Source organism: Stegostoma tigrinum, chromosome 3 (assembly GCF_030684315.1).
Source record: "Stegostoma tigrinum isolate sSteTig4 chromosome 3, sSteTig4.hap1, whole genome shotgun sequence".
Classification (NCBI taxonomy): Eukaryota; Metazoa; Chordata; class Chondrichthyes; order Orectolobiformes; family Stegostomatidae; genus Stegostoma; species Stegostoma tigrinum.
Genome location: NC_081356.1, coordinates 57,221,476 through 57,239,455, shown reverse-complemented (window position 1 = coordinate 57,239,455; position 17,980 = coordinate 57,221,476). Strand labels below are relative to the sequence as shown.

At 39.5% G+C, this 17,980-nt stretch overlaps 1 protein-coding gene across 8 annotated transcripts in view; it reads left to right on the top strand.

Annotated features, from left to right (window-relative positions):
• aopep (aminopeptidase O (putative)) overlaps nt 1–17,980 on the top strand; it is a 326,113-nt gene that overhangs the window by 292,797 nt on the left and 15,336 nt on the right. For 5 of the 8 annotated variants that reach the window (XM_048525180.1, XM_059644619.1, XM_048525174.1 and 2 more), the window contains 2 exons: nt 1,085–1,201; nt 8,684–8,770. In XM_048525180.1, the coding sequence (XP_048381137.1) occupies nt 1,085–1,201; nt 8,684–8,770 (204 nt within the window). Of the gene's footprint in view, nt 1–1,084; nt 1,202–8,683; nt 8,771–17,980 lie in introns of those variants that run through there. The other 3 variants (XM_059644617.1, XM_059644621.1, XM_059644620.1) reach the window with 3 other exon arrangements.

Below are 17,980 nucleotides of genomic sequence, written 5' to 3'. Positions count from 1 at the left end.
AATTAGTGTAGGTGGTGTGAGAATTCTATGCAACTTGCTAAGGTGCTCGATAGGGTCTTGGGAACCAAAAGCTGGTACTCATTTAAGTTTCATTACAAGATGAGTACAAGTATGCGCAATCAACCTTGCTTACAACCTTTGTGTAAATGTTCACACACACAAACAACTTACAAAGATTCGTTGATCTAATTTCTTTTACACCTGGACTGTGAAAGAGAGTCCTATTAAACTACCAGTGTGGAAAAGAAACTCATGGGAGCAGCATGATGTGCAGCAAAATGTAAAAAATGATGTGAAAATGTGTGGAAGGTAGTTTATTTAGAAAATGGAATGGTGAATCTGCAAATTTAATGACTGTGCAATAAAAAGTGAGTCCAGTTACAACTTGGAAAGTGTATTTTCCCTACCAAGATCAAAATGATAATATGGGATTTTACTGGTGAGCTTCTGGCATGCAGGAGAATGGGTTAAGTTTAGAATGCTAAATACTCTTTGAAGTACCTTAAAAGGATAACTATATCAGTCACATTAAATAGTACTTCTGGCAACCACACAGGCATAACTGATGTTGTATCCCCATATATGGGAGCCATAAAATTAGCACTGCTTCATAAGTTATACTGATTGTAACATGCAAAGCTTGTACTTTGTAGCTGTATCTATCAAGGGCACCTGTTCTTGTCTTTAGATTTTGATATAAACAAATGTGTCTTGAATTTAGGATGAAGGGCAAAAGTGGGGCAAAGCAGTAGGGTTTGTTTGGCAAATAATTCTGCCTTCTGTGCAAGGGATCTTACAATGTAAAACCATAGTTTCACAATTAACTAACCTAGTTTTTAGGAATTAAATGCTTTCAAATTAATATAGATACAATACATAGAAGCAACAATGCTCTTATAAAATATTTTAAAGATCACTCTTAGTAAGGTGGAATTTTTGAGGCAGTATAAGTGTCTGAATAGTACACGTTTTATATAATTTTCAAATTACTGTGTACATTATATGTGTGCATTACGTGTAGGCAAGATGTTGTTTTCTCATTTGCAAATACACTGTTCTGTCATTGTGCCTTTCTACATTTCAGCTTTTGCCAGACCAGCTGGTATTGCTCCTAGAATTGCTGTTAGAAGTAAAATCCTTCTCCTCCCGAACGCTGCAGTTGCTACAGAAGCATTATTGCCTCAGGGAGCAGGATGCAGAGGTAATTCATTTACTGGTCCACTGAACTTTTTGTCAACGCTTGATAAACTATGCCAGAGGGAAAAATGAAGTTCACAGAGCTTAAAAGGGCAGCTGTATATTCATTTAAGCCAGCCAAGTTAGAATGCTCTGTAAATAATCAACTCCCTTGTTTCTAAACCTAATGGGGGAAGAAGGGTTTATGGAGTCCTGCAGTCTGTTGGCAGAGAGAAAATAAATTTCTATCTAACTTGTTCGAAAGCTTTATTTGATATTGTTCAAAGTCTTACGTTTCTTAATAGTACTTTGAAAGTTATGGTCTACTTGAAACTGTTAAAAAGTGTTAATGCAGTGATGTTGTTTTCAGGAGTACAGATGTCTCATGTTATCTTAAATTATAGAAATAAAATAAGAAGTGACCGTGGTGCTGAGGTAAAATCACTGGATTAGGAATCCAGAGCCCCTGACCAGTAGTTGAAATCCCATCGTGGCAGATGGTGAAATTTGAAATCAGTAATATGCAGGAATAAAAATGTAATTCAATGGAAACAGTTGTCAGTTACCATTAAAACTCAATCTGGTTCACAAATGTCCTGCAGGAGAGAAAATCTGTCATTCTTACCTGGTGGAAGAGGGAATATGGCCTAAGCAATATGTCATCCACCAGGACCTCCAGATCCCTGCAAAACCATGATTATTTTAAAAAACTTTCATACACTTTTGGGTGTTGCCAACTGGCCAGCACTTATTACCCTTTCCTTGTTGATGATGAGTGACTTTCTTGAGCTGCTGCAATCAGTGTGCTGTAGGTTGACCCACGATGTTCTTAGGGAAGGAATTTCAGAATTTTGACGCAGCAGCAGTGATGGGGAGCTGATTTTCTCCTGTCTGCAATATCTTTGGCAAATCTCGGGAACATTGCAGGACAATGTTGGACTAACATTGCTTTTAAAGATGGTATGGGCACAAGGTATGTGGATGGATTCCAGGTTGTTCCGAGAAAGGTGGAGCTGCGATCGGATTTGGGGGATGCCGTAGGAGAAGGGTAGTTAGTTAATTGGGAAAGTTTGATTAGATACAGTAAGAAAATTTGCTTGGGCTCAAGGTAGAAATCCTTCCAAAAATAATGACATGATTTGGACTAGTCAAGAAATGTAAGATACTGCTCTTGGTGTCTGATCAAAGGCACCATCACTGGACATGGATTTCCCACTGAAAGCCATGCACTGCTCTTACCTTAAACATTTCTTTCACCATTTGCGTACATTTTGAATTTACGCTGCTACCAAATTCAGGCTCTCAAATTGATATGGAAGGATAACTTTATTCCTTGCGTTATTAGTCTGGGTGTCTGGATTACTGATACACCAATGACCTTTAAACTACAGTACACTTTTGGGCATATGAAATCTAGTAAAGCATGGAAGCTACAGTATTCAAATAAAGCCCACATCTTTACCTGATCACAGGGTTTCCTTCTGTCCTTGGAACCTGTTTTATTTCATTATCTATCCAGAATAATAGGACGCAAACGTAAATTAACAGTCAGGCAGCCAGGAGTAAAATTGCTTCTCAACGTTATGAAAAGTAGAGATCTAGAAAACTTCCACAAAATTATGGATGCTTGGTCGATTGATTTTTTTTTTGAGAAAATCAACTTCTGTGATGCTGCTTGGCCTGCGGTGTTCTTCCAGCTCTATACCTTGTTATCTCAGACTTTTATTGGGTAAATGTTTTGAGAGATATGGATCAACATTTGGTAGATGGACCTGAGGCACAGTTCAGCCCTGATCTACTTCAATAATAGAACCAGATCAAGGAGCTGAACCAACTCTGCCTCAACTACCTCTCAGTTGCAAAGATCATTTGTAGTGTAACCATTTGAGTATTGTGGATCATTTGGAGTTCAGAGGTTACAGGAATCTTTGGGAATAGGAGCTACATCTTGTTATTTTGACAGACGAGGCGAATATACTGGACACATTAGGTTTGTTTCCACGAGAGTTTTGAAAAGTGAGGGTGACTTGATTGAAGTGTGTAAGATTGTGAATGGGCCACCTAGATGAACTCAGGGTGTTTCCTCTTATGGGTGAGCTCAGAACTTCTACAGTTTAATTCCTATTTTATAACAAATTCTGCTGTTGGAAAATCTTCTACATTTACATACACGTGTGGGTGTGTGTGTTTGCTTCTATATGTATTTGGTTTGTTGATTTCTGCTAGGCCTGTTTAGCATTGTGTTCAGTAAGAATCATAGTCTGCTTTAGCTTTAACTTTTAGCTTTCTGTCACCATTCGTACATTATACATGTTTATCAAAATAAATGTCTGTCTTGCTTCATGTTCTGATTGCCCCTTGCATCTTTTTTCAACCATTTCCGGACTGGTGAACTCCAGTTGTTCTTTCTTGTAACGTTCCACTTGCCTCAAAAATTTATGGTAATCCTTTTGATCAACCATCTGGTTTACTTAGCTTGTTTTCCCTCAGACACCCTGTGTGTGCACTGAGTGCCAGCAACTTGCATGTGAATATAAATCATAGAATCCCTATAGTGTGGAAACAGGCCATTTGGCCCAACAAATCTACACTGCCTCTCTGAAGAGCATCCCACCCAGACCCATTCCCCTATCCCTGCATTTCCCCATGTCTAACCCACCTAACCTAAACATCCTGGACATTATGGGGAATTTAGCACAGCCAGTCCACCTACCCTGCATATCTTTGGACTGTGAGAGGAAACCGGAGCACCCAGAGGAAACCCAGCGCAGACACAAGGAGAATCTGCAAACTCCACACGGTTGCCCAAAGGTGGAATTGAACCTGGGTCCCTGGTGCTGTGAGGCAGCAGTGCTAACCATTGACCGACTGTACTTTTGATTTGTTCATGTGATGTGGGCACTGTTGACAATCACAGCATTTATTGTTCATTCCTAATTGTGTAAAGTTTGTGGCCATTCAGATTTTCAAATGTTTGTCCAGGTGTGTCATTTTACTGTTGCTTATTGTATGGATTTTGATTCAAAAGTAAAAAAAGAATATTTAAAGAAAAGGAGAGTCGTATGATGATCTTATTGACTGGCGGATCAGACTGGAGGGTTGAAATGATCTACTCCTCCAGTTATATCTTCTCATGAGACTCACAACATGACCACCACATCTTGCCCTTGCAGATCTTTGGCTGGAAACAGTAATTGATCTGGGGTCTCTGTGGGTGGCATTCCTGGGAGAATACGCAGCTTCCATGTTGCTGGTGCCAGCATTTATACCTGCTGACCTCTGACTGGCAGTTCTTAATAGGCATTAATTTAGTATGTTCAGTCTTCTGGAGAGGAAGCTCTGGGAACTCTTGATAGCTATCAAGCTGCTGGCTGACACCCCTGTCACCTGCATTAACTGCTATCCTGAAGTTCTTAACAATGGTTTGCACAGAGTGCAATGTAAACTATGGCATACGTATGTCATTCCCAGGAGCTGTGACTGGGCCTGTGATGTCCAAGTGTGTATTCCTTCACTTAATAGAACGCTTTCAGAGCATATTGTCACTCTGTTCCGTGCAGCAAGTGCTGTTTTGTTCATAGCATTAGAATTCGAATTAAACAATGGAAAAATAGGCTGACAGAATTAGCCACTAACAGTCTCCATTAATAGCTATTCACCCTCCTGGCCAGATCGTTATCCACAACTTTGTCTGTCCAACTGTCCTTCACTCTCTTTGTGCTCTATCCTCAACTACTGTTTACTCTTTAGCCCATGCGCGCACTCACCCCACCCAATCTGCTGCATGTAAACCAACAATTTCCTAGCTACTCTCAGTTCTGAGGAAGGGTCGCTGGACCCACAATGTTAATGCTGATTTCACTCAACGAATGCTGCCAGAACTACTGACCTTTTCCAGTAATTTCTGTTTTTGTTTTTGATAGCTGTCCCGATCACCATCCTTCTGTTATGGTCCAGACCAGATCCTAAATGTAATATTTTTTAGAAGACAAGTGTAAGGCATTCTGTGCCAGATATGTTTTGATTGGTCCACCACTAAGCTTTAACCAAAACACACTTTATTCTTACAATGCAGTTTAAAAACAACAAAAAGAAGAATTGGCATAACTTTACTCTTTTGAAATACTTCACAAAGTAATGTATTACTTAACCACTAATCAACAGTTCCAATATAAGCAATATCCCATAAACACACCATTGGCAAAGACCATTTGGCGATGCATTTATTATTCTCACACGCTGTTCCCTCCGGTCATGGAGTCATACCGCATGAAAACAGACCCTTCAGTTCAACACATCTATGCCAACCAAGTTTCCCAAACTAAAGTAGTCGTACTTGCCTGCAATTAGTCTATATCCCTCTAAACCTTCCTTATCCATGTACTTGTCCAAATGCCTTTTAAATGTTGTAACTGTGCGATCACTTCCTGGGGCAGATAATTCTAAGTACAAACCACCCTGTGTATGAAGAAATTTCCCCTCAAATCCCTTTTTAAATCTTTCTCTTCTCACCTTATCAATGCCCCTCATGATTTTATAAACCTCTTTAAGATCACCCCCCTCAACCTCACACGGTCTAGTGAAAAGAGTCCCAACCTGTCCTTATAACTCAAACTTCCCGCTCCTGGCAACATCCTTGTAAATCTTTTATGAATTATCTCCAATTTAATAATATCCTTTATCTAGTAGGTTGACCAGAATTGTACACAGTATTTTAAAAATGGTCTCCCCAATGTCCAGTACAGCCGCAACATGGTATCCCAACTCCCTCTGCAATAGAAAGATATTTAAAAACAATATGAACTAAAAGCACAGTAATACACAGCAATAAAAGAAAAATACTGCAAATATATTTGAAAGAAAAAGAAAACTAATAGAAATACTGAACAACCCAGTAGAAAGAAACACCAACAAAAATCTGTCCCTCTTGGTTTTTAAGAGGAAGCCTTTCTGTTTCAGACATCACTAGCAGCTGAAAGGTCAAGCTTTCAGCTCCAGCAGCCAGCAAAAACTTGTTCAACTAACCAAGAACAAAACTGAAGTCTTCTGGTCTGCGTGAACCTGACTTCATTCATGATTCTTTTGCCTCAATTTAAAAGAAAACACCAAGGGAGAGCTCAAAGCTGTTTATTAACTGCCTGTCTGAAGGAAATATTTTGGCAGTAGTGTGACAACATCCCTCTGCAGGGTACACAGGACAAAACACACCTCTTAAAGATACAGTACAGTCCCACATTTTTACTGGTTTTGAAGGAGAAAAGAGAAAAAATTAAGGAAACCAAATAGGTTTTTAAAGGTGTTTGAAGAATTTGAAAAGTTACAGTCAATATTAGATTCTTGATATGAATTTTTTCATTTATAAAATCATCTCAATTGGCTATAATCCAATGATACAGCAGCTAAAATAAACATTATATGAATGCACCTGAGCTAAACTCTAAATCACTGATTGGACTGTTGGAGACCTTAAAACATTCTGTTTTCTTGTTTGTTTATGAGACAGGGCCATTAGAGAAGGACAGTGACCTGTTTTCTTGAATTACTGTAGTTCATGTAATGTAGGGGTACATCTACAGTGCTTTTAGGAAGGAATTTCCAGTAGTTTATTCCAGTAGTTTATCCCAGTGACATTGAAGGAACTGCCGGGTCTGTGGCTTTCAGGGGTTTTAAATGTGGGTTTTCACATGCACCTCCTGCCTTTATCTCTCTGGTTGTTAGAGATTGTGGATTTGGCTGGTGTTATCAAAGGAGGTGTAGAGAGTTGCTGCACTGCATCATAAAGATAATATGCAGTGCTTCCACTATGTGCCAGTGTTGAAGACAGTTAATGTTGAAGGTGGTGAATGGGATACCAGTCAAGTGGGTTGTTTTGTTCTGCATGGATCAAACTTTTTGAACATACAGTACACATACATGCAAGTGACACGTATTCCATCTGACTCTTGACTTGTGCCTCGCAGGTCAGGTTCTGTGGAGACAGGAGATGAGTTAATTGCCACCAAATTCCTAGGTTCCGATCTGCTCTTGCAGCTACAATATTTATATGGCTGGTCTAGTTCAACTTCTGGTTAAGGGTAATCCTTAGAATGTTCGTAATGGGGGATTCAGTGATGTAATGACATTAAACATCAAGAAGTAATGGTTAGAATCTCTCTTGTTGGAGATGACCATTGCCTAGAACTTGGGTGGCATAAATGTTACTTGCCACATGTCAGCAGAAATGTGGGTATAGTCCAGATCTCGCTGAGTTTGGGCACGGACAGCTTCAGTATCCGAGGAGTTGCGAATGATGCTGATCCCTGTGCAGTCATCGACAAGGATCCCTGCTTCTGACAGCAAGATAGAAGGAATCAACTGAAGGTGATTCGGTCTCGGAACCTACGTGAGGAGCTCGAGGGCTTATGTGGTGCAGAGTCAGTATCTCTTACTCTAAACAAGGAGGCCCAAATTCAAGTTCCACCTGCTACAGAGGAGCGAAATAACATCTCTGGACAAGTTAGTAGAAAACATTTACTCTGAGGAGCTCATGCTGTAATGTTCTCGGTCTGACATTATTGACCTTCAACAACCACAACTAACTTTGCTCATGCTAGACAAGACTCCAGCCAATGGAGTACATTGGTACCATTGCTGTAGCTGTACTGCATTAGTTTGTCTAGAGGTGCAGAACAAGCCTGTAGTACTATTGATGGAATGTTGTCAGTGTCCATTAGCTTTTCAGTATCTAGTGCCTTCAGCCATTTCTTGACATCACAGGAATTGAATCAATTTATTTCCTAATTGTCATGTGTTACAACAATTTGTGAAATCATACATGAATGGAGCCTTGAGTAAAGGCTTTAAAATTTCTAATCAGCTGCCTGCTACTGCTTTAGTACAGCTAATTGACATTTTGACAGCTAATATGCATCCTACTCTAAACTCAGAGTCACACAGCACAGGAACAGACCCTTCAGCCCAATTCGTCCATGCAGATCAGCTTTCCCAAACTAAATTAGTCCCATTTGCCTGTGTTTGGCCCATATCCCTCATATCTTTCCTGTCTATGTCCTTCTGAATATCCTTTAATTGCTGTAATTGTACCTGCCCCTACCACTTCCTCTCTCAGTTCATTCTGTGTGTGCACCACCCTCTGTGTGAAAAGGTTGACCCTCAGATCCTTTTTAAATATTTCCCCTCTACCTCAAACTTATATCTTCTAGTTTTGGACTCTCCTAGGGAAAAGACCTTTGCTATTCACCTTATCTATGTCTCTCATGTAATGCTGTATCTGTTAACCTGCTGGATATCTTCATGTGCAGTACAATATGCAATAAAGTATCGATGCTGACCATGAAAATGTAATCCTGCACCAGTTTTTTTTCTGTTTATTATTGCAACGTGTTCAATTGCTCCTAGGTATTGAAGTTAATTGTGACTTGTGTTTTACTAACATCGCATTGTATATGCTTGACTTATCTTTGATAAATCCCACCTAAATTATATAAAATCTTGGATTATTTCACAGGTCCGTCATCGTTGGTATGAGCTGGTCATTAAACATAAACACACAGTTGCATACAGGGACTTGATAAAGTTCTTGGAGAAGGATCAGGTACTGTGTTTACGTACATATTTAAAACAAACATACAAAAATAAAACTTAGAAGAAAAACATGTTGTAAGCACTTGTAAATTTCTAAAAGCTAACAATAGTTTCCAGGATATAATTCTTGCTCTGAGGTTTTGTTTTAAAGGTGTTTCCACTTCACCTACTGTGGTACTGTAATGAATTCTAGTAATGCAACAGTAAAGCATATTAGATGTCTAGGATGTCTTTATTACTGTTTTCATAACCACCTACTATCATACATTTAGAAAGCAATGAATACGTTTAAAAATTGTGAAGTTACCTTCATCCTGTCTTCTATTTTGCTTTTTCTGCCTTCCTCTCCGTTTGCTGTTTCTCATATTTTCATTCACATATGCCATCACGTCTGCTTTTAGATTGAATGTCATTTGATTTTTACTTATAAGTAATGTTAACTGTTCCAGCTAGTCAGAATCGTCTTGAAGGAAAAATGATTTTGTAGATGATTTTGCTTACCAGTTACTTTCCCTTTTCTAATTCACAACATCTATTTTGAAGAAGGGTCCTCTTGGATTGGTTAAACTCTAATTGACTGAAAATATGTTTGAAGTGCTGTTCTTTTAGTTAACTGAGTGCCAGAACACTCGAGGTAGATACCGTGATCAGCCATGCAGTCCTAATGTGATTTGGCTTTGTTACCAGAAAGTACGCAAACCTTTCTCTCAGGTATTCTTCCCCTGTGTGACAGACAAAGTACAGGGCGTTTCCTCAAACTTTAATTAAACAAACCATTTCTTTGTTTAACTCCTTAGGTACAAGTATTCAATATAAAATATAAATTCATTGCAACATTTACTTCTAACTTCATTTAGTTTAACTTCAATATTAACTCACTTCATTTAATTTCACTTTAACTTGAAATAAATTCATATTTAACCCAAACTTTCACCCTAAAAGGATGGTACCAAAGTGGACATCATCTTACCCCAGGCCTAACAGAGTAGGTAACAACACCAGATTCAGCAGTCTAGTCTGAAGTTGACATCTGGTTTGGTGGTGTCTTAGCTGTCTGGAGGATTGCGAAACAGTATGGGAAGAGGGTCAATTACCTTCTCCACTCAGCAAGTGTTTGTGCGGCCATCTACTCTGCAGTACTTCACACTCATTATCTCTGTGACTGTGGCCACCTCCCACCAGAGTTTACTAATCTGTGGGATTCTTTATCACAGAGCTATTGAGTCTGACCATTAAGAAAATTCAAGGTTGAGAGAGACAGATTTTTAATCAGTAAGGAAAATACATGACCTAATTGAAAGGTAAAGCTGACTCAGTGGGCTGAACATTCTACGTCTGCTACGTTCCACATCGAGCCTACATCTGCTCCCACCACTTATGGTCTTCTGGCATTTGACTACATGCATGTATGAAACTGCTTAATCAGCCTGTAATTGCATGGACTCTGCATCTCACTCGGGTTACCTGCTCCCCCGCAGAATAGTCTAGAGTGTGCGGTAAGTGTGGCTCGTGTGAGGTCACAAAACTGAAATCAAGTGTGAACATATAGCATCCAGCATTTCAGTTGTGCATAGAACACATCCAAAGGTAAACACACTGAGTGAAATTTGCCATGAAAACAGTCGGCTCTCCAACAATATGCCAGATACCAATGTATCTACAAGTGGAGAATACCCAAGTAATAAGTCTTCTCTGGGGGAATAGGTAGCCCGAGTAACATGTGGAGTCCGTGCATTTATGTGCTGATTAAGCAGTTTTATACCTGCATGTAGCCATATACTATGAAGGGGGAACTATGCTAATGAGCAAGCAAACAGGATGTAAAACATGTACACAGTCTAGCTTGGAACGTGCTGTGTGAGATTATGCTGTTGTGTTTTCCTGTCACATTGGTTGCTGAATATGAAGAGTGAAATAAACAGAACTAATATTTAGCTTACCAGTCCAGGTGTTAGATTGCTTAGTACATATTTATCAATCATACAGCCACAACATAGCTTAGGATGAGCATTTACTTATGTTTTTGTGATAATGTTGTGGACCAGAGTTTACATAAGAAAGGAATACATTAGTAGCATCTTTCCTTGTCCATAGGCCATTCAGAAACACTTCACTTTAAAGGGATGTTTTTGCTGTTTGGTTATTTACTCAGAATATTTTTGTTATATCTTATTAATTTGATGGGTGGAAAACGTGACACACGTGCCTGTTTCATACAGACAAAACACTTAGTGAGGCTCATTTTACAGTGTTGACAAAATTATCCATACCGTGCAATATTAATTTACTAAAACAGCATACAAGCAGGTGATATTTGGAACATATTTGCGGAACTTTACAACACAGAAACAGACCAGTCGACACCCAAGGTGTTGCAATTGGTTTTCTCTGCATGGACTGCCAACATATTCCTGTTTCCTGGTTAGCCTTGATGATAATACTGTGTGAGTGCAACCAAGGTGTTGATTTCAGAATCCAATGACCAAATGGGGGAAGCCAAGCTATGATAGTGTTTTGGTATGAGCCCTGACATTGTAGTTTCAGAAGCAGGAATGATGTAGTAAATGCTTTAGTATACACTACGCTAGCCTGTAATTAACAGGATGAAATAGACAAGAAATAATAATTGGCCCTAAAACTCTGAACTGACTTGAGAACTGCGTTCCTATGTCTCTGGTGTATCAAGCATGACCTGTGTTCTATTACCCCATTATCCGTCATGGGTAATCGATCTTGGGGTGCCATTGTTTGCCACATTATTAATTTCTTTTTAGTTATTTGGGATATCTTTTCCTTTAAGAATAGCTTAATGTGTAAGCTGTATTAAGGAGATATGAATTAATATCAATAGAAACATAAAAGTAGAAACTAGAATAGGCCATTTGGCACTTTTGAGCCTGCTAGTCATTCATGAGAAGTGTGACTGATCATCTAATTCGGACTCCCATTCCCACCTTCTCCCAAAACTCTTTGGTCTCTTTAGCCCTAAGAATGGTTAGCTAATTCCTTGAAAACACTCAAAGTTTTGGCCTTTCTGTGGCAGAAAATTCCAAAGGCTCACACTCTTTGAGTGAAGAAATTTCTCCTCATCTCAGTCCTAAATAGCCTACTCTATCTCCTTAAACTAGATCCCTAGATTCCTGAGTCATTGGGAGCATCCTTTAGCCTGCCTTCTCCTGTTGAAATTTTACAGGTTTCTATGAGATCTCCTCATCTTTTTAAAATCCAGTGAACATAGTCCCATCGGATACAGTCTTCAATCATACATTAGCCCTGTTATCCCAGGAATCAGTTTGATAACCTTGGTTGCACTGTCACTGTCACCAGAACATCCTTCCTCTGAAAGCAGATCAAAACTGTACACAACGCTCCCAAGTGCAGCCTTACCAAGACTCTATGTAATTGCAGCAGGACCTCTACCTCGCGTACGTGAATTCTTTCACTATGAAGGTCAACTTACCATTTGCGTTCGTTGACTGCTGCATCTGAATGTTTATTGTCAACAAGTTGTGTACGAGGACTCCCAGGTCTTGTAATACCTCCTCCTTTCCCAATTCATTGCCATTCAGATAAGGGTCAATTACCCACTTACTCAACTTGTCCGAATCATACTTAAACATCTCTTCATCCTCTTCAGTTCATCCTCCCACCCAGCTTTGTTTTGTCTGCAAATCTGGAGATGTTACATTTAGTTCCCTTATGGATATATTTTAAAAGTATGTATTATGAATAGCTGGTGTCCCCCCAAGTGCTGATACCCATGGTACTCCACTGGTCATGACTGCCACTCAGGGAAGGAAGAAACATCATCATCTTTGTTTCATGTCTGCCAGCTACTTCTCTATACACATCAATGTACTACTCCCAAACACATGCGCTTCAATTTTGCATGCTAATCTCTCATGTGGGACCTAGACGAAAGCCTTCTGAATTCCAAATTAACTACATTCTTTTGGCTTACTCTTTTTAATTGTACAAAATTCTAATAGATTTATGAAGCATGATTTCCCTTTCACAAATCTTTGCCTGCTTTGTCTCTTCTTGTCACTGTTCTCCAAGTGTTCAGCCAGTAAATCTTTTATAATGGACTCTAGATTTATTCCCATTACCAATATCAGGCTGACATGTCTACAGTTTCCTGTTTTCTGTTCACTTTTTTTTTTAAATGGCGAGGTTACATTAGCTACCCTCCAATCCATAGCAACTATTCCACGGTCTGTACAACCTTGAAGTGTGATGACTAATGCTTTCAGTATTTCTAAGGCAACTTCTTTTATTTTAAAATTTATTCATTCATGGGATGTGAGCATGAATGCTGTTCCTAGTCCCTGTTGAAAAGAAGTTGATAAACTGCTGTAGTTTATGTATTTTACCAGACTCTCAATGCTGTTAGAGAGGGAATTTCAAGATTTTGACCCAGCAACAACGAAGGAATGACGACATATTTCAAAGTCATGATGTTGAGTAAATTGGAGGGTAACTTGTAGGTGGCAGTGTTCCTATGTATCTGCTACCCTTGACATTCGAGGTGGAAATGGGTGTGAATTTGGAAGGTGCTGTGTAAGGGGCTTGTAGATAACACACTCCGTGACTCCTATATTGTTGGTGAATGGAGTGGATGTTTGTGGGTGTGGTGCCAATCATTCGGGTTTTGTCCTGAATAGTGTCAAAATTCTTGAGTATTTTTGGAGCTGTACCCATTCAAGCAAGTGGGGAGTGTTCCATCACAGTCGTGATTAGTGACTTGTAGATGGGGAGTCGGGAGATGAGTTATTCGTCACATTATTATCTGACCTGCACTTGTGGCAAGTCCGGTTGAACTCTGGTCAAAAGTTACACCCACAGTGTTGATAGTGAGAGATCCAGTGATGAAGTATCTTCTTCTCTATCCATCTTCTATCCGCCTCCCCCACTCTCCCTATTTATTTCAGATCCCCCCCCAATTTCTGAAGAAGGGTCTAGGCCCGGACCGTCAGCCTTCCTGCTGCTCTGATACTGCTTGGCCTGCTGTGTTCATCCAGCTCTACACCTTGTTATCTCTGCATTTAAACATGGACTGCTTCAGTTTCTGAAGGGGTAGTACATGGTGTTGAATATTGTCAATCAGTGTTAAATATCCTCATTTCTGACCTTATGATGAACGGAAGGTCGTGGATGAAGCAAATGAAGAGGTTGGACCTGGACACTGGAACTTCTGCAGCTGCAGCTGAGATGATTGAACTTGAACCCACAACCATCTTCCTATGTGGCAACTTAGATTCCAACCATTGCAGAGTTTGCCCTGTGATACCTATTGATTCTAATTTTGCTAGGAAATCTTGATGCCACACTTGGATGAATGCTGCCTTGATGTAAAGGTCCATCACTCTCACCTCACCTCTGGAATTCAGCTATTTTTGTCCATGTTTGAACCAAGGCTGTAATGAGGTCAGGAGCTGCATGGCTATGGCAGACTCAAACTAGCCATCAGTGAGCAGGGTATTGCTGAGCAGGTGCAGCTTGATAACGTTGTTGAGGACTCCTTCTATCCCTTTACTGACGATCAGAAGTAGTCTAGGTAGTATTTGAGAGGGTTGAATTTGTCTTGCTTTGTGATAGATTGGTGGTAATTGGAGCAAACTCTCCACTGATTGGAGTTATACCTGACATTCAGGAAGATAATTGTGTCTTTTGGAGGTCAGTCATCTCAGCTGCTGGGCATCCAACCATTTTCATCTGCCTGACCATTTTCAGCTGTTTCGTCAATGACCTCCCCTCAATCATAAGATCATGTGGGGATGTTTGCAGATTAATATGCAATGTTCAGCACCATTCATGATTCCTCAGATGCTGAAGCAGTCCATGTTCAAATGTAACAAGATCTGGATAATATGTAGGTTTGAGTGACAGATGACAAACTACATTCATGCAACACAAATGCCGGGTGATTTCCATTTCTACTAAGAGACAATAAGAGACGATGCCCTTTACATTCAGCAACGTTACCCTCACTGAATCCCCCACTCAGCATCCTGGGAGTTACCATTATGAAGAAACTCAACTACTCTCGCTGCATAAGCACAGCAGCTACAAGAATATGTTAGAGGATTGGAACACTGGACCGAGTAACTCTCATCTTGAATTCCCAAAGCCTGTTAACCCACTATAGAAGTTGGGGGTATGATGGAGTACTTCCCACTTACTTGGACAAGTGCAATTCCAACAACACTCAAGAAGCTTGATACCATGAAGAACAAAACAGCCACTTGATTGGCACCACATCCACAAGCATCCAAATTGATTTAGTTTGTAACTCTGAGTGATTGCACTGTCTTACGTATTTGCATTGAGAGTGATATGTATACTTGGAGTTGTGTAAAACATTCTGTTACTTCATCAACCAATTATAGTGAAATGTTCCTTTTCATTTGAAGTAACATTTGCCAGTTTCATATTTGACTTTAAAAAAATCAAAATAACTGTGGGTGCTGGAAATCTGGAATTCGGACTGGAGAATGCTAAAGAAACTGCAAGTCTGGCTACGTCTATAAAGAGAGAAGCAGAGTTAACATTTCAAGTCAAATGACCCTTTGTCAGAACAGACCCTTCTGACAGCATCCGCAGTTCTTTGTTTATATTTTTGTAATATGCTGCCACATCTCTCAGGCATATCCACCATGAGGAAGTTTTGCTCCACTCTCTGACGTTCTTTGTAAAACATTCTGTTGCTTCATCAAAGTTCTAACAAAGGGTGGAGTTGAAATAATAACGCTCCTTCTCCTTCTTTAGATGCTTCCAGACCTGCTTTTCTGGTACTTTATCTTTGTGTTTCATGTTTACATTAGGCACTATAAGATCTACAAAGATGGATTCTTGTGGTAATTTCACCATTTGGGGGCATTCTGTAAATTTGGTTATTTTGGGCTTATGGTTTCCGTACAGGTGTTGTAACAATTATGGCTGATGACCATTCATGGAATTCATTGCCTTGGATCCAGAATGTTTTCCTGTATGAGAATTCCCTACATTGGCAATTTGACTCTAGGGACCACTTTAAGACTATTTTTATAGTCCTACATTCTAAAGACAAAACAGTTGTAATCAGAGGAGCAATGGCACAGATCTTAATATTATAGTCTGTTGCGAAGTTGGGCAGAGTATTTGTGGTTTGGAAGGCAGGATGTTAGAATTTGATGTTTGTAAAGTGAAAGGAGAGAAGAGTGTTTGGCCCCTTTAAAAGATGTGTTTTTCTAGGTTGGGAGATTTTAAATAATGGGCAGGTGCACAGTAGCTCTTGTATCAAAAAGCTGTGTGATCAAAAACCTAGGCAGTGGTTTGTTTTATTGTTAATGCAGCCAGTTTGAAGATCAGCTAATTACTTTAAATCAGGCACCTAAAATCTAAAAACCAATTCAATTTGATCTGATAGTTTTGACAAACCTAGGACCAATTCTACTGTAAGAAATTAATAGGTCATCAAGGGTATGAAAGAAGAGGCATTTGAAAATTGATGTGAGAGCAACTACTACCTGTTAGAGTTAACAGTCAGTACCCCGAAAGAGAAAATCACTAGCTGTCACAGAATTCTCTAAGCTCTCAGAAAACCATGATTTGACTAAAGCACAGCGCCACTGTTAGCTAATATTTCTGACACAGGAATTCGATGGAGAAATGTGCTACTGACTGAAGAATGGCAGAGAAGGCACAGAACATTCCAGAAGACGTATCCCGGCTGTAATATTGAGAGACTACAGTTTGTTTTTTCACTAATTTGATTTCTGTAAGTGGATTTGTATTTATTGAAACAGCATACACTAGAATTTTCTTTTAGTTGGGAACAGTTAGTATTGAAGGGGGAATTGTTTGGTTTGTTAGTAGTTCTGTTAATTTGTGCACTGTTAGAGTTAGGTAAGTCAATGGTTACTCTTTGATTGTAGAGTGACTGTCATCAGTTCATTTCATTTAACCTCCCCTTTATAATAGATTGGAGGCTCAGAGGCAAGTTATAGCACTTCTTACACTTCCTTTAAAAACTTATGCGGCTAGGCGAGCTTCTCTGGGTGCTTCTGTTTTAGTTATCAGAGAGGGTCGACCTCCACTGTGTTACAAGCCTGGTCTTTACAACATGAAAATGATCCAATAGCATGACAGCAAAAATGTACAATGCATGAAATAATCATAAGAGAGCCCTTTCACACTTGCTATCAGCCAAATGAACTTTCTCTGGATTGCCTCCTATGCCAGTGTGTTTCCTTAGCTAAGGAGACAGAACTCTTACAGGACTTGAAGTGCCTTTACAAGTCGTTATGTTAAATTATTTCCTAAATAAATTAGATATAAAACTTGGAAAACTAAATTTTATTTTAAAATACACAATCTACTTAGTCTATTCCTTATCTAAGATCCTTATCTCAATATTTACACTTGATCTAAAGCTTATAGAGTCATATAACATGGAAACAGACCCTTCAGTCCAACTCATCCCATGCTGACCAGGTTTCCCAAACTAAACTATCCCATTTGCCTGCATTTGGCCCATAGCTCTCTCAACCTTTCCAATTCATATACCTGTCCAAATGTTTTTTTTAAACATTGTAACTGTACCTGCATCTACCACGTCCTGTAACAGTTCGTTCAATAAATGCACCACTGTCTGTGAAATTGTTGCCCGTCAGGTTCCTTTTAAATGGTTCCCCTTTCACCTTAAACCTATACCCTCTAGTTTTGAAATCCTCTACCCTAAGGAAAAGACCTTGGCTAGTCTCCTCATTTTTGCATATTATGATTTTATAAACCTCTATTAAGTCATCCGTCAACCTCCCACACCCCAGGCAAAAAAGCCCCAGCCTATCCAGAGATAGTAGGAACTGCCGATGCTGGAGAATCTGAGATAACACGGTATGAAGCTGGATGAACACAGCAGGCCAAGCAGCGTCAGAGGAACAGGAAAGCCTATCCAGCCTCTTCTCATAACTTAAACTTGGATTCTGCTGCTCCTTTCTCTCTGCAGTGATCCCAACTCCAGTCTGACATAATTTCTGGCCACTGAGTTGCTCCCACTCCTAGCCTCAACCCTGCTCTGCCACTGCTTTCTTTTTTTAGTTCCATCAGTTACTGCTCCTTCTAATGTTATCCATCCAAGTTAATGTCCAAGTTTATCAAATTTTCTTCTTTAGATGTATAATTATTTTAACTTTATGCTTCTCCAAGGCTTGCTAATTTTTTAATGGTTTTATTAGTC